General features: G+C 39.5%; 1 protein-coding gene across 1 annotated transcript; it reads left to right on the top strand.

Moving 5' to 3' along the window:
• The first annotated feature begins 2069 nt into the window (after positions 1–2069).
• CMTM6 (CKLF like MARVEL transmembrane domain containing 6) lies at positions 2070–22231 on the top strand. The gene is made up of 4 exons (NM_001246505.1): positions 2070–2300; positions 13074–13250; positions 16916–17014; positions 20862–22231. Exons 1-4 carry the CDS (start codon positions 2163–2165, stop codon positions 20997–20999), a joined length of 552 nt encoding a protein of 183 aa, NP_001233434.1. The 5' UTR covers positions 2070–2162; the 3' UTR covers positions 21000–22231.
• The last annotated feature ends 658 nt before the right edge of the window (positions 22232–22889 follow it).

Below are 22889 nucleotides of genomic sequence, written 5' to 3'. Positions count from 1 at the left end.
TCCCGAGTAGCTGGGACTACAGGCGCCCGCCACCACGCCCGGCTAATTTTTTCTATTTTTAGTAGAGATGGAGTTTCACCGTGTTAGCCAGGATGGTCTTGATTTCCTGACCTCGTGATCCGTCTGCCTCGGCCTCCCAGAGTGTTGGGATTACAGGCGTGAGCTACCGCGCCCGGCCTGCTTTTTTTTTTTTTTTGAGACGGAGTCTCACTCTGTTGCCCAGACCGGAGTGCCGTAGCGCGATCTCAGCTCACTGCCACCTCCACCTCCCGGGTTTGAGCGATTCTCCTGCCTCAGCCTCCCGAGTAGCTGGGATTACAGGCACACGCCACCACGCCCGGCTAATTTTTGTATTTTTAGTAGAGACGGGGTTTCACCATGTTGGTCAGTCTGGTTTCGAACCCCTGACTTCAGGTGATCCACCTGCCTCGGCCTCCCAAAGTGCTGGAATTACAGGCGTGAGCCACTGCGCCTGGCCTATCACAAATCTTTTATCCATCTCTCTAGTCATCAACTCATCTTAATTTTGGATGAATTTCAAAGGAAATTTTAGACATCAGTAGTGTCCAATTTGGGATGATAGTGACTTGAAGAATAATGGGGCAATGAATCCTTGTAGCCCTGGTGAAAATACAGTGGCCTTCCTTGTTGGACAGAATTGATGGCATCTTGGCCTTGGGAGGACATTCAGAATGCATGTAATCAAAGACAGAAGGGTAGTTCTGGCTGGTTGTAGGTGGCCCCTGCAGGGCAGTATCTACTTGTCTCTATTCATTTGAATGGGAGCTTTTGTTTGTTACTGGAAGAAGAAAGGGAGGTTTGGGGCCACGGAGAAGATGTAGCAGCTGATGGCAGCAGAAACCCCTTCTCTCTTCCATGGGTTTTGAGACTCCAATGGAGAGATGAGTTAGAAGCTGACGTTTTCTGGGTTAGTGTTTAGCAGCAAGGTTTCGAGTCAGACTGCTTAGGCCTGCATTCCAGCTGCTCCTGGCTGTTTGACCTTGGATATGATTTCAGCCTCTTGGCCTCAGTTTTCTCATTTGAAAATGAATGTAACCGACTTTATACTGTCGAACCTACTTTATATTGTGAACATCCTGTAACTCAATCAACTTCAGTTGCTAAAATATAATTACATTCCTTGACAAGTTCACACAAAATTAACATATGTGACTGTAGCAGTTGGTGACCAAGAAAGAGAAAAAGGAAATGATTTTGAAAAGTGAGCCTAAATGGAATTTCGGGAGACGCGGGAGGGAGCGATTCTGAAAGTCCTTACAGAAAACTCATTGTACTTCAAATGAAATACGAATTCTTCCCTTGGTCTGCAAGGCCTGCACATTATCTGGCCTTTGCCTACATCTCCAACATCTCCTTTCCTCCCGTACTTAACTCCTAGCGACACAGGCCTTTGGGCTTCAGATTGAGTCAAACTCATTTGGTCCTCGGGACATTTGCACTTGCGTGAAAGGCTCTCCCCAGAACTTTACAAGCCTGGCTTCTCATACTTTGAGTCTCATTCAATTCAAAGATCATGGTCCTCAGAGAGGCTTTCCTGACCACTCAGTTTAGTAGTGGCCATTTAAGTAGAGCACCCAATTCTCCATCCTTTTTTCCTTCTCCTTCCTCTTCTCCTCCTCCTCCATCTTTTTTTAAAAAATAAATTAAGCCACCAGAAATGCTGAATCCATTATTTTCGTATCATATTTTCACGTCACTTATCACTATCTGAAATTGCTATTCATCTGTTTTCTTGTTTATTGTCTGTCTCTGTTACTAGGGATACTGTGATTTTGGGTAGTACTTGGCTGTCACCCAAGTACCTAGAACGGGGTTCACTGCACACCGAAAGTACGCAAAAATATTAAGTGAATGAATGTCAGGAGGATGAAAGATGGAGGGAGGTGAGAAATCCATCAAAGGCTCACAGAAAGAACTCAATTCTTGGATGAAAGTCGGAAGAATCCCAACAGCTAACAAGCAAATTTGCTGAGAGAGGGGGCGGGGCGGGCCAAGGGCGGGGGCGGGAAGGGGCGGAGTCAGGCGGAAGCCGGGGAGAAGGCCCAGGAAGTGACGGCCGCCTCCCGGCTACCGGGGACTTCTGGAGTCCGAGAAGTCAGCGGCGCGGTTGCTGCGGCCGCCGCGCTCCCCGGCCCGAGGCGATGGAGAACGGAGCGGTGTACAGCCCCACTACGGAGGAGGACCCGGGCCCCGCCAGAGGCCCCCGGAGCGGCCTCGCTGCCTACTTTTTCATGGGCCGGCTCCCATTGCTCCGGCGCGTTCTCAAGGGCTTGCAGCTGGTGAGTCCGCGGTCAGGGAGGGCGAGCCCGGGCTGGGGAGCGGCGTCTGGCCCGGGCTTGGGAGGCCGCCGAGCTGCTTCGTTTCAGCTTGGTTGTTCAGTAAAAGGAGGTTTCCACACCTCTAGTTCCTTCCTTCTCAGCCTGGGGAAGGGGGCGTTACCCTCCGCCCTTCCGCCGGGCGGCCCCTCAGTCCCAAGGCTCTCCCCATCGGGATCCCACGAACTGGGGCCACCCAGCCTGTTAGGCGGGCTCAGGAAATGCGTCGGAGACCCAAGTCAGCCACTTCAACATCTTTCACTCATCCTCTATGGCGACTTTCCTCTCTTCTCTCTGCTGCTACCCTGCATTATCGCCCACAGTGTCTGTATTTAGACTGTGAAGCGCTGTTTATCTTTCTCTGGCTCTTGCGGTTTTCCTGCTGCGAGCCCATGGGGGCAGTTTAACTTGCTGGACAAAGTCCTGCGATACCACGCGTGGCATTGAGATGTGTGTGTATGTGTGTCCGGTAAATTGTCTTCTAAAAGTTTTATGTTGACTGGAAAAGAATTATTTCAAAATTGAGCAATATGGGTTCTAAGTGGAAAGTCAAAAGGACAGCTTTTTGTAAGTATGTGCGGATAGCAGAACTAGGACATGGTATGCATCTTTCCATTTTATTGAGTTTATTTTAAGCAGTTGAAGTACCATAAACCTGTTCGTGAAAACATCAAAGCATCTGTGAGATTTAAATTATTCACTTTACAGTCGTGTTGAGCTCCTATGTACTGTTCCAACCACTGATGGTTGAACCAGTTTAGGAAAAATAGAACCAGTTTAGGTTCTATTTCTGCAATAGAACCAGTTTAGGAAAAATCCGAATGCTTATGATGTTTATGAGTTTTGTCTTACTTTGTTTTGTTTTTTAACCGTTCTAAGTAAAAATTAGCTCATTGGTTTCCTTGCAAAGAACTTAAATTCTTACAACTCAAATGACCCGAAGTTAAATTCTTAGAACTCTAGTGACCTACTTTTATTGAATAGAAAAACAGAAGTCGGAAAATCGGCACTGCTGTTTAGCGATCAAAATGATCACATCTGCTGATGACTGGGAAATCATTTGAAAGCAAGTGATAATGTGGCCTATGGAACCCAGTAGGATCTGGCCTTATCTTTCTCCCAGTCTCCCTCTAGGTGGTTCCACACTGGCCACCTTTAATTTATTACGAGGCATCAGGGGCTCCTTCCTGCCACTGTTCCTTTGCATAAGCTGTTCCTTCTACCTTCTTCCTTCTTCCCTCTGCTCTTCTCTTGTCAGCTGTCACATGATGATTTTTAGGTATTAGCTGTATTTCTCTGCAGTAAAGCTAAAATTTTCTACGTGAATAGTAGAACTCTTTAGAACAGAAAAGAATATTCATCTGAAGCTTTTTTTTTTTTTGAGACCGAGTCTTGCTCTATCGCCAAGGCTGGGGGCAGTGGCGCAATCTCGGCTGACTGAAACCTCCGCCTCCCGGGTTCAGGCAATTCTCGTGCCGAGTAGTTGGGACTACAGGCACGCACTCGCCTCCCGAGTAGTTGGGACTACAGGCACGCACCTCCATGCCCGGCTGATTTTTTTTTTTTTTTTTTTTTCATAGAGACGGGGTTTCGCCATGTTGACCAGCCTGGTCTCAAACTCCTGACTTCAGGTGATTTTCGCCCTCCGGGCCTCCCAAAGTGCTGGGATTACAGGCGTAAGCCGCTGCGCCCAGCCCATCTGAAGCATTCTTGCTGCTCGAAAAAAATCATCTGTATTGGTTTGCTGCCCACAAAATCTCCTGTTTTCAGTTGCCTTTATTTTTTTCTTTCTAATAAAAAGTGGCAAAGCTAAAGTAAATTTTCTGATTACCTTCTTATAGTTTAGTAAACTGTAGTTTCGTATCTTTGGAATAGAACATAACCAGTTTCCTTCCTTATTGCTGTTATAGAAGAAAACATGGAACACAACCAGAAATTTTTGTGGTAAATGTTATACTTGGACACAGAGAAGATGAATTTGCCTTAAAAGATCGTTAGACTATTATTTGTTCTCCATCATTCATAAGAAGAAATGGAGAAAAAATAAAAACTAATATCTCTTTATGAAATCCATTTATTTGTTTATGGGGAAATTGTCATGTTACAGGAATGCTTTCTTTAATGTGGAGATTTAAAAGTACTTTTTCATTACTGCCTTTCACTTTGATGGTTGTCTTTTTGTTCCTGCTTTGTTTGTTTTGATAATGTCTTATCTCTTCACAGTAACAGTATATTACAGGAATTATCCAGCAAGTCCCAAGAAGGTTACATATGAAGTCAGTAAAAGTTGTCTTCCAGCCTGGGGCTATAGGCAAGGTCTTTGCCTTAACTCAAATTCTTCCTTTAGATAGATTGGTTGTTTTACTTTAAATGTTTAATTTTTTTAAAAAACTAAACAGAATTGCGAGCTCCAGTAAGGAAACAACTGTAATGGAGAAACCCATAATCAGAAGAGGAGGTGTTTTAACAAGGGACCTGCAAACCCTGTGAAATTTTATTCAAAATATTGTACACTTATATGTTTGAGTATATTATTCTGGACCCATAAATCTTAACAGAATCTCAAAGATCCTACAAAAGAAAAGCCTGCTCTAAAACTTAAAAACCAGACATTGTGTATATACTTAGGAAATTCTTACATTAGAGTCTTCGGAGGTTGAATTGAATTACCTCTGAGGTTCTTTGCACTCTTAAGGTTTTTTTTTTTTTTTCAAACCTCTGAGGCTCCATGGGGTTTGCTATTACAGAACTGAATTGAATATTGAAGGGATAGAGAGTGGAGCCTGTACACAGAGGAGATTAGAGAGAAAAGAACGTAACTTCTCTATCTCTTGAAGTTAACATAGCTGTGTCTACCATTTAGATATGACCTAAGCTTTGTTAAAACCCTAAGCATCCCCCAACTACCATCCACCCTTCCAGAGCTTAAGAAGAAATACTCAGTTGAGAATTTAGTGTAAGGAGTTACTGGAGTCCTAAATTTATGCAGTTTTTCAGTTTATACTATCCTTAGATTTGTCCACATGTTCATGTTTTATTTTGTGAATGTTTTTGAGGGAGTTTTTGTTTTAAGGGGAGAATTGACGTTTGGTAACCTAATTGCTTGCTGATACGCTGGTGCAGTGACCTAAATGTGTGTCATTTTCTGTGCAACAGGCTCCACATTGTGTCCATGCTGTCAGTTGACTATCCTGATAGCTGCACAGTACTGGAATTCTAGTCGCTCATCTGGCAAGCAGTTTTAGAAATCACCAGTGATTTTTCAATATATTACATTATAAATAATGTTACCCTATAAGTACCAAGAAACAGATTACTTGGAAGCATTTCTTATATTGATGCTCTTTTCATTATTTAAATATGAAAACTGATGTATAGTAAATTGAAATGTTCTGTTTTTACCTTGAGGAAGATCCCGTAATGTCAGCAAATTATATCTGAACCTTTGTAAGAGTAAATATTTGCCTAAGGCAAGGGAGGCCTGGCCTGTTTCTTCAGACCAATGGATTTTTAAATTTGAACTTTACTTATAACTACAAAGTTTTTAATAGTAAAGTTCATTAATTTATAATTCATATCATTTTGTAGATGGAGCTTTATAATTAATGGCAAACATTTAAAAGTTCTTTTTATAAAATATAAGTAGTAGACTGTTAAATTAATGGAGAATTCGTATTTAATATAATGACCGTTTTAAGGAACACTTGAAATTTCAGAAAAGGTAGTGAAACTGAGGCCGGGTGCGGTGGCTCATGCCTGTAATCCCAGCACTTTGGGAGGCCGAGGTGAGCGGATCACAAGGTCAGGAGATAGAGACCATCCTGGCCAACATGGTGAAACCCCGTCTCTACTAAAAATACAAAAATTAGCTGGGTATTGTGGCGTGCACCTGTAATCCCAGCTACTCAGGAGGCTGAGGCAGGAGGTGGAGATTGCAGTGAGCCAAGATCGTGCCACTGCACTCCAGCCTGGCAACAGAGCGAGACTCCATCTCAGAAAAAGAAAAAAAAAAAAAAAGAAGGGGTAGTGAAACTGAAATGGAGAGATAGAGGCAGGATAGTAATTATCCAGTGTTTAAATCACCAGAACTGTAAGATCATATTTTAGTCACTGAGACTTCCCAAATCTGTTGATGCTAGCAAATTGTTTTTAATGTATGATTTAATACATTAAAGGAAATATACAGAACTGTGGGTTTAACTTCAAAAAGCCAGTCTTACAGGGAAGACCTACACAAACATACATACTCGTAAAAGGAATTTAACAAACAGTATTTCATGGGGAGAGAGGAAGTACAGAGTGGGAGTCAGAGACTTGGGTTCTTGTCTGTGCCGAGCTAACTTGGGGCTTAACCTGTCAGTAGCTTAATTCCATCTTTGTAAACGTGGGAGTGGGAGACTATATCCGCTAAGGGCCCTCCTGACATTAAAAGCTTGATAATTCCCTTAATTATATTTGGGTAAAATTTTATGTCATTAGAAGGAGTTACATTGGGTATACAGTTGTTAAGTACTTAGCTTAATATTCAGTAAGCAATACTTAGTATGATGACTTCATGCTATTAAGAACAAAACTGTTTAGCAAAAAATAATAATTGAGCCTTTTTACTTATGGGTTACATTTACCATGAATTTCTTAGCTAATTCAGTGACATTTTTTCTCTCTTCCTATTTTTGACCACTTTGGCATTTAATGCTGGTGACCACTCATTTCTCGAAATTGTTCCTTCAGCTTTTACACTTTTTTTTTTTTTTTGAGACGAAGCCTCGCTCTGTCACCCAAGCTGGAGTGCAGTGGTGCAGTCTCGGCTCATTGCAACCTCTGCCTCCCAGGTTCAAGCAATTCTCCTGCCTCAGCCTCCTGAGTAGCTGGGACTACAGGCGTGCACCACCATGCCCGGCTAATTTTTGTATTTTTGATAGAGACGGGGTTTCATTATGTTGGCCAGGCTGGTCTCAAATTCCTGACCTCGTGATCCACCCGCCTTGGCCTCCCAAAGTGCTGGGATTACAGGCGTGAGCCACCGCGCCCGGCCAACTTTTACACTTTTTTCTTTTTAATACAAGAAAGTGTCTGCTTACCAAAAAAAAAAAAAAAAAAAATCAACTAAAAATATTAAAATAAAACCACTTTCCCACCCCTCACACTACCAGGTGTCACGGTATGAGTAACAGTTTGGAGTATGTTTACTTGCTGCTTTTTAAGGAGTTTTCTTTTTCTTTCTTTTTTTTTTTTTTTGAGACAGAGTCTCGCTGTTGCCCAGGCTGGAGTGCAGTGGTGCGATCTCGGCTCACTGAAAGCTCCGCCTCCTGGGTTTACGCCATTCTCCTGCCTCAGCCTCCCGAGTAGCTGGGACTACAGGCGTCCGCCACCACGCCCGGCTAATTTTTTTTGTATTTTTAGTAGAGACGGGGTTTCACCATGTTAGCCAGGATGGTCTTGATCTCCTGACCTCGTGATCCGCCCGCCTCGGCCTCCCAGAGTGCTGGGATTACAGGCGTGAGCCACCGCGCCCGGTGTAGGAGTTTTCTTTTTTTAAAAACACTTCCTGTGGCTTGCTGATAAGCAAGTTAGTTGCTCTTTTCCCTCCTACACTCGGAACTGTAGAATTCCTTTAGGCCCCACCCAATCCTCTGTTCCTCCTGTTTTCTAACCTACTAAACCAGGCAGGTGTTCCCTCCTGCCTTCATCTAAACATCCATATTCCCTTGCATGATCATCACACAACCACACCCAACTCCTAAACCATTTTTTTCTTCATCCCCATCCAGTTAGGTCAGTTGCCTTATTATCATTTTTGGATTTACTATGCAAATTCTTGCCCTTATGAATATGTTCTTTTTCATCCTCCACCTAGAATTAGAATGTCCTGTGTCTATCCAGGTTCTGTTTGTGTCTCTGCCTGGTTTGAGTCCTGCTTTTCCACTCATCCTTCTCCAGCTCCTTCGAACATTTTCTTGAGATTTCCTAACCTACATATAATGAATGCTCAGTTAATGTGGTATAAAATATATTGTTATTATTGTTTCTTGTACATTGAGCTTATTACTCCATCATTTGTATCTTCCTATACGTAGAACAGTGTTGGAGTGTTGCTAGTTCAAGTACACTTTGAGCTAGCAATTGCGTAATGCTGTGGGAGCTTACAAAGGAAGGTTAGTAGCCTCAGAGATGGGTAGGCAGAGAATTTTTTTTCTTTTTTTTTTTTGGTAGAGATGGGGTTTCACCATGTTGCCCAGGCTGGTCTGAAACTCCTGAGTCCAAGCAATCCTCCCGCCTTGGCTTCCTAAAGTGCTGGGATTACAGATGTGAGCCATCGCATCTGGCCGACAGAATTTCATATTGACTATAGCTTGTAGTGCCAATTTGTTGGCCTTTAACTTGAGATGGGAGCTAGTAAATGTCCACGTTTTTTTTTTTTTTTTTTGAGATAGTCTCGCTTTGTCACCCAGGCTGGAGTGTAGTAGCGCCATCTTGGCTCACTGGAATCTCCGCCTCCTGGGTTCAAGCAATTCTCATGCTTCAGCCACCCAAGTAGCTGGGATTACAGGCATGCGCCACCATGCCCAGCTAATTTTTCTATTTTTAGTAGAGATGGGGTTTTGCCATGTTGGCCAGGCTGGTCTTGAACCAGGTTGGCCAGAAGGCCTCAAGTGATCTGCCCGCCTTGGCCTCCCAGAGTGCTGGGATTACAGGTGTGAGCCACTGTGCCCTGCCAGATGTCCATACTTAATATTGTACTCCTTGATTCTCTTAAGATGTCCAGGCAGAACCTGCCTCCTGCTATTGCTCTGAGGCAATAGGTCAGTAAGGTCAGTAGGAATGCCACCTGTTAATACGTTTGGAATAGGACTTATAATGACTTGAGACTGACTGCTTCTGGACAAGCTGGATCCTGTCTTTTTTTACTGAAAGTAGACAAGCAGCCTATGTCTGTCCTACAGATAACCTTTTATTGCCATATAGCCTTCACACATGAGTGTGCCTAATAGTCTAATTGTAAAATGAGTGGTTCAGCTATTCCCAGACCCTAATTAGAGTTTTAGGCTGGTATCTTCTCTCAGTTAATTGACTTTTATACAACCGAGGTATATTTTGTAAATTTATCAGAGAGAAACTTTTAAAACTTGGACAAGATTTAACATAGAGGCAAGAAAAAGGCAAGTGAAATGTTAGATATTTAGTATTTTATTAGACTATAGTCATGTTAGAACTCATCCTGTAAGTATGATTATAGGAGACTAAGGAAGTATCTTTACACAGTGGCCCTCTGGGATTTATCTTGGTGTTGTCACTTTATATCCTGTGGTGTAATGATTGGGAATGCCTTACCTAACACCTGTCTGAAGGAAGTTGTTTGGGACATGCTGGGCTATTTCATGCTTCACTAACTTACAGGAAATCAGAGAATGTAACCATTCATGTTACAATTAGACTATTTTTTTCTTTTATATAAATTCTTTGCAGTTGTGGGGATGTATACATTTTGTATAGCCAGTAGAAGGGAGAGGAAATCCCTTAAAGGTTTGGATACCAGTATAGATTTAAATTACTATTTTTTAACTTTTTATTTTGAAATTATTATAGATTCACAGGAAATTGCAAAAAAAAAAAAGTACAGGGAGGTCCCACATTTGTATGTGCATGTGTGTGTAATTCTATGTAATTTTACCATGTGGATAGCTTTCTATAATCACCACCACAATCAAGACACAGAACTGTGCCATCAGCAGAGGCTTCCCTGTGCTACCCCTTTGTAGCCACACCTTTCCCCTTTCTCTTGGCTGCCACTAATTTGTTAGCCATCATTATTATTTTTATTATTCTAAGAATAGGCTATGAATGGAATCATGCAATATGTAACCTTTTGAGATTGGATTTTTTTTTTTACTTTGAATAATTCTCTGGAGATTCATCTAGGACATTACATATATCAAGTTTGCTCCTTTTTATTGCTAATATTCCATGGTATGGATGTACCACAGTTTGTTTTAACCATTGGACATCTGGAATGTTTCTAGTTTGGGGCTACTATGAATAAAATTGTTATAAACATTCACGTACCGGTTTTTGTACAAATGTTAAGTTTTCATTTCTCTGAGATAGTTGCCCAAGAGTTCTATTTCTGGGTCATATGGTAGATATATGCTTAGTTTTTAAAGAAACCGCTGAACTGTTGTTTGTCCCTTTTTAATGAAAATGTTTTGTAGGATAAGATATTTACTATTACTATGAAATGTATCTGTTGATTTTGGTAGCAATCTTGTTGCCATTAACCTGTCTGGTTGCTTCTACTGGCCTGACTGGAGTGAGAAGGGAATTCCCTTTAGCCTCTGACTTAGGTCATCAGTCATTTTGATGGTTTCGGCCCTCAGCAGGAAATTCCCTCAGCTTCCACAAAACCCACACACACTGCCCAAGCAAAATACTCTTCTTCACTCTCTTCCCTTCTATTTCTAGAGAAGAGTTAGCCCCAAACCTGAGCCCTGAATCCTATCTTTAGAGAGCCATTTTTCTACCTATGTCTTTAGACCCACCCATCTTACTGGTTTCTGCCTAAGTATTTAAACATGCTCAGTTCTCCCATGTTGAAATTCCCTTCTCTTTGACCTCATCCACTACTGCCCTATCTGGCCATTCTTTCCCAGCCACACTTATTGCCTATGCTGTCTCTCTTTCACTGCCTTACCCTCCCCTTACTTCCCAATATACAGTATTGTAATCGAGCTTCTCTCCCTGACTACCCTGGAACTTTTCTTGCTAATGTCACTGGCAACCTTCTTATAGCTCAGTCTAAGGTAGGTGTTTCAGTGTTGTTCTTACTTGACCTTTAAGTAGCATTTAGCACTCTTGATTACTTGTGTGTTTGTGCATGTGTGTGTAAATACTTTTTTCTTGTTTACTACCCCTTTGATTGCTGCTGCTAGTTGTCCTTTGCTGGTTTCTTCCCCTCTGCATATCCCGTAAATCTTCAGATTCCTCAGATTTCCACATAAGGCTATCTTTCCTCATTTGAGTCATCTCACCCTCCCACTCTGCCAGCTCCCACATCTTTATCTGCATCTTAGACCTCTCCTTTGAGCTCCAGACCATATATTCATTTGCTTTCCAACTACATCTTCACCAAACTCTTCCACAGACCTCCTGAATCACAGCATATTTAAAACTGAATTTATTCTCTCCCTAGCACCCTTGCCTTTTAAAAAGAAAAAAACCTGACTCTTTTTTCAGTGAGGACCAGTATGTTAGTACCACATATACGGCAGTTGGAAGTAGTTAAAACCCACTTGTGTGTAATTGAGTTGCCAATTTAACCAGAGTTAACATTCTCCACTCACCATACCAAGCATCCTGACCTCACACCAGTCACCCACAGCCTGCCATGGCCAGTAGGCATCTCATTAGCACTCTAGAACTCTTGCTTCTGTCATCAGTTGAGTTGTGTTGTTCCCATACTGGTTTATGCTAACTATACTTTTATGGCCATACAGTTAAATATTACAAAGCTGAAACTGAGTGTTAAAATGAATTGTTTCTTTAAAACTAAATTGAATGCTTTGGAAAGACTGAAAGATAAGTTACTACAAGATTTATCTGCCATGGAATTAAGGAAGAGCAAGGCAACTGTAAAAGGCTGGTAAAATAGTCTGACTCTAGAAAGATTCTGAACTCTGTTTCTCAGGTGTTTAAGATCTCACTTCACTTCAGATAACATCAGTCTGGAAGTAGTAGTCCATAGATGATGAAAGTGATTAATGCAGAAAACATGTGGAATTCGTCAGTAGACCCATAAAGAAAATACTTCAGCAGATTGTTAATAAATGTGCGTTTTTAAGTTAAAATGTTTAAGATACACATGTGTTATCTTGTGTTCCATATTATTTGTATGCATCTTGTCTGATATGAGCTTTTGCATCTTGTCTGATAAGAGCTTCTGCTGCATCTCTCAGTGATTGCCACTCTTCTCTATTGCTGCTCCCTAGTCGCTATTATTTGCCCTGATTTCCTACATCAGCTTCCCAGTTGGATGTCCGCCCCAAGGTTTGCCTTACTTCTGGTCCCTTCTCCATATTGTAGCCAGTGAGAACTACTGAAAGCATACACCTGATCATTGTCAACCTTTACTTTAAAATCCAGACTCTTACTTAACGAGGACATTTAGATCTGGCCTCAGCTTACCTCTCTAGCCTCATATACTAATTTTTGTGCTGCCATTCTCTTCCCTTAAACTGTATACTTAAGCCATGTTGATTTGACTCACTTTGACAGTTAAGTTGGAGGTCGGGGTGTGTGTTGTCTGTATGTTGGGTCAGGGGGCAGGTGCCATGCTCTCTCATTTCTGGCCTTTCTATATACTGCTTCTCTGCTGGGAATTTCTTTCCTTAATCTTTCATACCCCAAACTGACTCTGTTCTTCAGGTCTCAGCTTTCTCCTTCAGGAAGCCTTTCCTGACCCCGAAGTTGAGCGTCTCTCCTGTGTGCTTTTATAACAATATTATATATTTCCCCTTTGCTGGCATTAGTACACGATAGGCTAATTAATTCTTTATTTACCTGTATTTCCTTCAAGGCGGCCAAACTGTAAGTTCTGTGTAGATAAGGTTTATTCATTAATCTTGTTTGCCATAGTCTCCTCATTGTAAATATTTGAGTAAACGTATTATTCAGAAACAGCTTTCTAAATACTGTAGATTATCTGAAAAAACACTTAAGTAAAATGTTTTGCTTCATTTGTAGTTGCTGTCTCTGCTGGCCTTCATCTGTGAAGAAGTTGTATCACAATGTACTTTATGTGGAGGACTTTATTTTTTTGAGTTTGTAAGCTGCAGTGCCTTTCTTCTGAGTCTCCTTATACTGATTGTGTATTGCACTCCATTTTATGAGAGAGTTGATACCACAAAAGTAAAATCATCGGTAAGCATGAGAAAATATCATCCCTATATTAATAGCTGTTTTGTAATCTGGCATAATTTTATTGTTCAAAGCAGTAATGTTTTCAAAACTCAGCAACGTGAAAAGACAGTATCCCTTGTTCCAACTCGCTCTGCTTCTAAGCACCTCATTTTTTCCTACCAAGGGGATGATAGAGAGGGAAAGTGAGATTAGAATGAGAGTGACAGACACTGCCAATAGTTTACAGTTATTGGTGGTTTAATGTAATTCACATTAGACTTAAAAAAGCCTAGGATTTTGTCACTTCTGATTTCTCACTTTTGAGTGTCACTCATTGGTTCTACAATTATTAATTGTGTGCCTTTATTATATGCCAGGCATTTATATGCTAGACATTGGAGATAGAGTAATGAACTAATGTGAAATATTTCTGGAGCTTTAAAATAAAACAACATTTAAAGCTTAAAGCTTCAGTGATTGGGGAAAATAAAACAACATGTAATTCTTCCTATATTTTGCTTTAATGGTATTATGAAAAGTTGTCTATAAGTGAATTAAGAATGCATTTGTTCCTGTGTTAGTTTGCTAGGAGCAGAATCCTGTTAGAACCAATGCCCTACCATCTTGAGGTGCTGTTATGGCTAATGCCATCACTATAGGAATTTCTATGACAATGACAACAGGACTCATTTGTTTTATGAAATATATATTAAGAGGATACAGATAATCCTTAGAATTTTTGTTAATTATATTTGTAGTCTTTGGACATTTTTCTTTTTTACAGATTAATATGCCATAAGATTTGGACAAGGGATAAGTTCTCAGGTGTCTGAGCTGGTTGATTTATAGTTTGAATGTGTAAAAAAAAAAAAGTATATATTCCAAATTCTGGCTGGAAAAATTTATATTAAAAAAATTAAAGATTGAAATCATTTTGTCATTTCTTAACAGTGTGAAACAATATCACCGTAAAAATATTTTTAGAAATGTTTAGTTTTTATTTTAATGCTGCATCTGTAGTGTTTAAAGCACACTAATCATTTTGACAAGAAATGGTATTATAATATTGTCCAGTGTAGTATAATGGTGTAACGTAAAAAAAGTAAAACATTTATTATATCAAACTTGAGCATTTAAAAAGTCATTTTAGAGTAAATACTGGTTTAAAAATACTGAGAAAAAAGAAAAATTAGTCCATCCTAAAATAGCTTTTGTATTATTTTGCTGTATTCAAGTCTTTTTATTCCATTCATAGTTTTAAAATTTAAAATATTTGTAATCATAGAACATATATTCTACTTTTTACCTAATATAAGGATTTCATGTTTGTTTGCAGGGTTTAAAAATCACTTTTTACTGTCTGCATATTAATACACTTAGGTTTTAAATATTTTTTCATGCAAGAGAGGTTTTCTGTTTTAGAGGAATGTGTTTTGAGTGTGTGGTACTGGTGGTGCCTAAAGAATAACAACTTTTTTTTTTTTTTTTTTTTTTTTTTTGAGAAGAAGTCTTGCTGTGTTACCCAGGCTGGAGTGCAGTGGCGCAATAGCAGCTCACTGCATCTTCCACCTCCCGGGTTCAAACGATTCTCCTGCTTCAGCCTCCCGAATAGCTGGGATTACAGGCGTGTGGCACCACACCCAGCTAATTTTTGTACTTTTAGTAGAGATGGGGTTTCGCCATATTGGCCAGGCTGGTCTCAAACTCCTGACCTCAGGTGATCCGCCCACCTCAGCCTCCCAAAGGAATAATATTTTTTAAGAGAGAATGTCTTCTATCCCATGCTATTGCAGTCGGAGTCTATTAAGAACAACAGTAGCCAACATTTTTGGGACGTTTACATTTATTAGTGGTATAGCTCAGATTTGAACTCAGGTAGACTGGCTCTAGAACCCGTTTATTGAACACTACATTATGGTCTAAAAATGATTGTCTTGTTTCAATTAACTTGAATGTATTCCAAATATTAGTAAATAGAATTTTATATTTATATGTAATAAATTTGAAATAATCAAAGGGATTAAAAAATAAAGTACTACAGGGAAACACCTTTTAGAAGCAGAGAAAACCTCTTTTTTTTTTTTTTTCTTTCTTGAGACAGAGTTTCGTTCTTCTCACCCAGGCTGGAGTGCAATGGCACGATCTTGGCTCACTGCAACCCTGCCTCGTGGGTTTAAGCGATTCTCCTGCCTCAGCCTCCCAAGTAGCTGGGATCACAGGTGCCTGCCACCACACCCAGCTAATTTTTGTATTTTTAATAGAGATAGGGTTTCACCATGTTGGCCATGGTGTTCTCGAACTCCTGACCTCAGGTGATCCACCTGTCTTGGCCTCCCAAAGTGCTGGGATTACAGGCGTGAACCACCGTGCCCGGCGAGAAAACCTCTTACATTTTATATAAATGTTAAGTGAATGACTGACAATTTAGGAATTCTGTGTTAAATAGTTTTATTGATTTTTTTTTTTTTTTTTTTGAGATGGAGTCTCGCTCTGTCGCCCAGGCTGGAGTGCAGTGGTGTGACCTTGGCTCACTGCAACCTCTGCCTTCTGGGTTCAAGTGATTCTCCTGCCTCAGCCTCCAGAATAGCTGGGACTACAGGCACCCATCACCACGCCCAGCTAATTTTTTTTGTATTTTTAGTAGAGACAGGGTTTCACCATGTTGGTCAGGCTGGTCTCGAACTCCTGACCTCGTGATCCGCCCGTCTCGGCCTCCCAAAGTGCTGAGATTACAGGCGTGAGCCACCGTGCCTGGCCAGTTTTATTGATATTAGGTTTAGTGGAGTTTGCAGTTCAGAAAACTCAAAAAGTATCAGACTTAAAACCCTTTGGAGTGGCTATCATTTTACCAAGTTTCCCTTTCTGAATCAAGTATATATGTCATTACTGTTTTCAGTTGGCATATGAGAGCCTTGTGAGGTAATGCCTGAGAAAGCACTTGGAAACACATGAAACATCTCATGATTGTAAGCTGCATTATGATAAGATATGGAAGCTTTTATGTAGTAGATAAGCTCATCGTATAAGCTCACTGTAGATTACCCACTTGGAACAGTTGAAGGCAATGTGTTATTCCAGAAAGCTTAAGTGTCTAAAAAACACACTATTGGCATACTTCTATTTAATAATGGGTAGTTTTTAAAATTCTTTCTTTTAGAAAGTGCTTTCAAAGCATTGGAGTGCTCTCAGAGATGTCATCCTACCATAAAATACTTTGAAAGGAAAGAAAAATGCTTTTTTGCTGGAAGTAAGATGGAATTGTAATAAATGCTTTGGCTTAGATAATTTTAATATGTCCCAGAGAAAAAGAGGACACACACAAACACTTGCACACATACACACGAGATCTTTTCCGGGACTTTTTTTTTTTTTTTGAGACTGGATAATAAAAAACATCCCAGTTAGCTGGGACTACAGGCTCATGCCACCTCTCCTGGCATAGGGGATTGTTTAAAAGATTATCTTCTAATGTGTTCTCTCAATATGCCCAGCCCAGTGTGGATACTGTTTTTTTACAGAGTATTTATTGAATGCCAGGCTTATTGAAAAGTTAGAAGTTTGGGTATGTAAGTTTGGGTTGTATCAAGAAAAACAAGTAAGCAGCCAGAGCTTTTTAAAGTTGAAAAAGTTCATTTCCATGAATCTAACTGTATTGTATTCCTTTTGTGTTTTGTATGTATGCATAGGATTTTTATATTACTTTGGGAACAGGATGTGTGTTTTTGTTGGCATCCATCATTTTTGTTTCCACACATGACAGGACTTCAGCTGAGATTGCTGCAATTGTAAGTACCTTGTATTTTTAACATTGCTTATTTTTGTTTCCTTAGAAATATGGAATTTGGAGAGTACTTGACAAGTTATACGGCATGTTAGAGTTGTTTTTCTTTAACTTACTTTTTAGTGTAATTTTGAATAGAAGACCTACAAGCAAATCAATATGATAGCCTTTAAAACCTAGAGCCTATAGAATTTGACTGAATTTCGTTTAAAAAAAAATCCACTTACTCCACATATCAGTGTGTTATTGCTAATGGAAGTGGTAAAATTGACTTTATTATTTTATATTTCTCCACTTTCAGTTCAATAAATGCACACCTACACGCCAGGTGTTTTCTAGGTATGGAGAATATATGGGAGAAATGATTCAGAGACTCAGTCTAGAAAAGGAGACGGAAAAGTAAAGTTGTAATGGAGTTTGTTAAATGAACCAATAGCAGTTGTTCTGAGACTGGGTGCCGTGGCTCAGGCTTGTAATCCCAGCACTTTGGGAGGCCAAGGTGAGAGAATCACTTGAAGCCAGGAGTTCAAGACCAGCCTGGGCAAGCAACATAGTGAGACCTCATCTCTACAAGAAGAAAAAAAAAAATAAAAGAAAAAAAAGTTGGTCTAGACAGCAGTTTTCAGTGGGTTATACATATCCTTAAAGTTTCATCAGACTTCTCAAGGAGTATGAGGCAGAGATAGTGTTGAGGAAATTAATTTCCAGCTTTTAAACCTCCATATGTAATCTTTTTTAAAACTTATATGTCTGAGAATTTATCTCTGGTGAAGGAGTCTCACCAGCTCTTTTCCACCTTCCCATTCCCAGTCGCCACCCACCTTGCCCCTCAAAAAGAAAAAAAACTTGCTTGTCCTGAATCTTGCTGGATTAGTTCCTTCTCGCACTGCTATATAGAAATACCTGACACTGGGTAACTTATAAAGAAAAGAGGTTTAATTGCCTCATGGTTCTGACAGCTCTATAGGAAGCATAGCAAGGGAGGCCTCAGGAAATTTACAGTCATGGCAGAAGGCGAGGCGGAAGCAGGCACATCTTACATGGCCAGAGCAGGAGGAATAGAGAGAGTGGGGAGGTGCTACACACTTTTAAACAAGCAGATCTTGCAGTAACTCACTATTACAAGAACAGCACCAAAGGGGGAATCTGCCCCATGATCCTGTCACTTCCAGCTAGGCTCCACCCCCAACATTGGGGATTATAATTTGACATAAGAATTGGGTGGGGACACAAACCCAAGCCATATCACTTATTATGGTGGATTACCCTGAATTGTAAAACAGAAAAACCCTTGAGTACAACAAAGAGACAGTTGAAAATAAAGATCCAATTTTTCTCTGAAATTCTTGGGGCCAGAATTTTTTTCTTTTGGATTCAGAATATTCTGGATTTTAGAAAGGTAGTGCTGTACATATGCTATATTACACAACACCACTTGAGGGCCTGGGACAGTACCCTGTAATCTAACATTGGTATATCTGAAGTAAAACATATGAATATTTATAGTAAAAGGGATAAGAAAAGACTGTAAGTAGTCTTACTCCATGTAAATAGGCTTACTTCGTGTCAATTTTGAGCCAAGTGAATCATGAAAACCTTGCGTTAATGTAGTTCTTTGGGTTTCGGAATTGTAAATTAAGGATCATGGCCTTGGACTGGTAGCAGTGCTGTGAACTTGAATGACTAGCAACTGGACAACAAATCATCTTGCAAGTCAGCTGGTTTCCAATTAATACTTTGTTTTTAACAAAATTGAAGTTAGGCCGGGCGTGGTGGGTGGTGGGTCAACGCCTGTAATCCCAGCACTTTGGGAGGCCAAGGTGGGCGGATCAGGAGGTCAGAAGTTTGAGACCAGCTTGGCCAATATAGTGAAACCTTGTCTCTACTAAAAATACAAAACTTAGCTGGGCATGGTGGCAGGCGCCTGTAGTCCCAGCTACTCGAGAGGCTGAGGCAGGAAAATCGCTTGAACCGAGGAGGCGGAGGTTGCAGTGAGCCAAGATTGTGCCACTGCACTCCAGTGTAAGTGACAGAGTGAGACTCCATCTCAAAAACCAAAAACAAAATTGAAGTTGTAATTAATAGAGTTGTCAGCTAATACATCATTAAAATTGCATTTTATGATAGAAAACTCAAAAGGAGTTCAGAGAATTGCATGGCTATATTTATCTATTCATATAACAACAGTTTCTTAGCACTTACACGTGTAAAAACAAAACATACAAATAAACACTGAATCTTGATTCATTCTAGCAATAAGCAATATTTATTCATGGGTACATGAACCAATAGAAGAGAAAAATCAAAGTTTTAATAGGGCTTTATGGTTAATTTCAGTTTAGAAACATTTTTGTTGCAGAGGAGTATGAGATGGTGATCAATAAAATAATGAGTTTTTAAAATCATTTTTAACTTTAAAAAGCTCTGGCTACTTATTTGTATAAAAATACATTACTATAAAATTCTGTGGGGAAAGTGAAATGAAGTTGAGGAAAAATTGAGTTCCAGGGAAAAAATTTACAGCTATAAAAAAAATTTTTATATTTTAATTAGACTGTCCCAGTATTTATATTTCATTGGATATATTTAATAGTGACAGGTAGTTTAAAAAGCCGATATTTATAATATGCTGGAAATTACCTTTTGTAACTATATTTAAATTATGAAAAGTTTTATAGACTTAAATGCATGAGAAAGTTCTTTTTTTTTTTTTTTTTTAATTCAGAAGTGTGTGAACAAAAGAGCTAGATGACGACTTGTGGTGATCAGAGACAGCTTCAAAAACAAGGGTGACATTTGGTCTGAGTTTGATGTATTTAAGAAGGTTGCCAGGAAAATAAGGGGATAAATGCCATCAAGTCAAAAATAAAGATTCCAGAGGGAAAAAGAGTTGGCTTTTGTGGCGGGGGATGGGAGGGTGGGAAGCATTGATAATTAAATTTAGATTGGATATGTTGGGGATATCTGGGGGACTTAATGAACTTGGAGCTCAGTTTACTTTGTGGTAAAATGAGGTGGAATGCTTATTCTTTAGAGTGGGGAGGAGAGGTCAGGAGACTGCAACAGACTGTAAGAGAATGTTATTAATAAAAATCGTGGAGATAGGGAGTATTAGATTTGGAAGAGACTTTAGCCATCACCTACATCAATTTTCTCTTTTTTACAGAGAACTTATCTGGCCCCCATATCCTTAAGGGTTTTGCTAGTGGAGAAGCTAAATTTGAAGCAGACGCATGGTCTTCTGTCTCTTGATAGAATTCTCAGAACGTATGATCGTATTTTAGAAGAGAACAGTTGAGGAAGTGATTTAAGGAAGAGGAAGTAGGTAGTGGCGTCATGTCACTGTGTCATTGCATTGTGACAACTGGAACATTATTTAAGTAATTTAACCTAATAGTGTCTTCAAAATGGAATTTCTGTTTTGATATTAATAACTTTTTTCATTTTCACCTAGGCTGAGTTGCCTAGTCATGTATTTTCCTTATAGCATCTGTGGGTCAATCTAACCATGCAAATATTTTTGTTTTGTATCATTTTATAGGATTTAATGTTTATCTGTTAACCCTACTTTTCATATATTAGCCCTCCACATATAAACATGCACACATAAGGCAGAACATTAATATTTTGTGAGACTTTGACTAATAGCCATTATTCTGGAAGTTTTTCTTTTATAACTTCTTTTCATTTTTTGATGACTTAAAAAAAATTTTTTTACCATTAAAGAGTAGTCGTGTATAAGATAAAATTCATGAACATCTTGTTTATATGAAACATTCTCCAAGCCAAGTAGGAAATGTAAGATTATATTCCAAAATTCTCATATAACCTTTCCTCCTTTTTTTCCTCAGGTGTTTGGATTTATAGCAAGTTTTATGTTCCTACTTGACTTTGTCACTATGCTGTATGAAAAACGACAGGAGTCCCAGCTGAGAAAATCTGAAAATACCACTAGGGCTGAAGCCCTCACTGAGCCACTTAATGCCTAAAGACTCTGGGGAGCAGATGTTACCTAAGGTAGTGACCCTGCATTGTGGTGCCTGAGCCCTGGCAGAAGCTCTTGTAAAATTTGTTAATTGTTTAAACCACTTCTTTTGGAGAGCAAAGGGAAGGTCAAGAAGGCAGTTTTATCAATATTGTGTCAGTCACCACAAAGTAGGCCAGATAAGTTAAAAAAAAATTTTTTTTTAAATAATAATTGAAACTTATCTCAAATGGAGATTTTGGTGGGAGGAGGAGAAAACAATTGTTTTTAAATCACACAGCTCAACGGTTGATAAATGATTCTGTCATTCTGTTACAGGTCATTCTTTTACTAGGCTTAGCTTCCAAATTATGCTTTATAGCTGTATAAACATCGTGATTATATTCATCTACTTAGAAATTGTTTTATTTTTAAATTAATTTGCTTAGCTGTTTGTTTTGATGCTTAGATTATGTTCTGTTAATGGGAATTTAACATATTTAAGAAACCAATATTTAAAATGTTGGTCTAGGTTTTTTTCCTTAACAACCAGGCTTTACTGTATTTCACTCAGCCTTAAATGTTATATTTTTGGATAACGGTTATTAATTCTTTGAGACCTTCGTATAGCCTATAAAATGTATGGGAGATGTTGGTATTTTATGTGTATAAAAGCAACAATATCAGCAACTTCGTGTTTATACTGCACCTTGGTTGATGTCAAGTAAAAAAAAGATTGTTTTGTAACACATAAAAAAATGGAAGAAACTGATACCACACCTAAGGACCAAAGATAAGAAAGACTTTTTGCCCAAGACAGTGAAAGTAATTATAAAAACAAGCTTTGACCACTTACCAAGTATCTGAAGAGATGAGTTCATACTATGATTTAGAAAGTGGTTCAATTCCCCTGTTGGCATATGATTATTTTTACTAAAATGAATACAGCTCTGTGGGTCTTTCTTAGTGTTTTCTTTGAAGCCAATCTGTTTTTTTTAGGGCCCCAGCCTTTGGTTTTTCATCTGTTCGAGATGCCTCTTCTCTGTCTCCTTATCAGATAGAAATGGAGTCATGTGCTGCTGCTTCATCTAGCAGAGGTTGGCCTCTGGCTCTGACAGTTTTTGTCAGTTGTCTTTAGGTGGTCCTGAATCTTGGGCCCTTTTGATTGTGAATACTGTGTAGCAGGATCTTGAGAGTCCTTGTTCTTACATAGGCATTGCTCTAGTTTGTCTTTGGCAAAAAAAAAAAAAAAAAAAAATAGTAAATATCCAGGGAACCCTGCCCAGACTAATACTGTTGGTGGCATAAGAGAATCAAGCCATTCTCAAGAGATAACTTCATAACCAGAATTGTCTGTTGGCTAGCAGCTGTCACAGATAGGCAGGGCACTTGGGATATGACCTTTCTGTCCAGGTGGTTCACAGACTAGACCTTTCTTATCCTCCTCCTAGAGTTTTGACTTGGGACTCTAGTGTTAAGATGATGAGCCCGTACATCAGGTCCTTCTGCACTTTGGTGGAAGTCTCCCAGGGTAGGTTTCCTATTTGAAACAGTGGAATCATGTTTCCAGTGATAAAGTTTAATGACCTCATCCTTTTTTTTTTCCTCATCTGCCATTTTTGTGTCTTAGATGGGTTTTAATTGCATGAATGTGGCTAATGTGGTTCTCAGAAATTGGTCAGTATGGCCCGACATAGCTTCTGCTCTGTCTTTCTTACTGACTCAATACCTTTAGGATTTGTATCAGAGTCTGGATACTAGTGTTAGTGGTGGTGTCACCACTACTTAATTGGGAGATAATGAAACCAATCATGGATGCTGTTTTTATTGGGCATGTCATCTAAGAGAGGAGAAATAGCTGGGTTTTGGGTCTAATTATGAATAAGGACTGATTCAGAAAACGAATATATGGTAG

This window comes from Pan troglodytes, chromosome 2 (genome assembly GCF_028858775.2).
Source record: "Pan troglodytes isolate AG18354 chromosome 2, NHGRI_mPanTro3-v2.0_pri, whole genome shotgun sequence".
Taxonomy (NCBI): domain Eukaryota; kingdom Metazoa; phylum Chordata; class Mammalia; order Primates; family Hominidae; genus Pan; species Pan troglodytes.
Note: the sequence above shows the minus strand (reverse complement) of the source record. Positions and strands in the feature narration are given on the sequence as shown.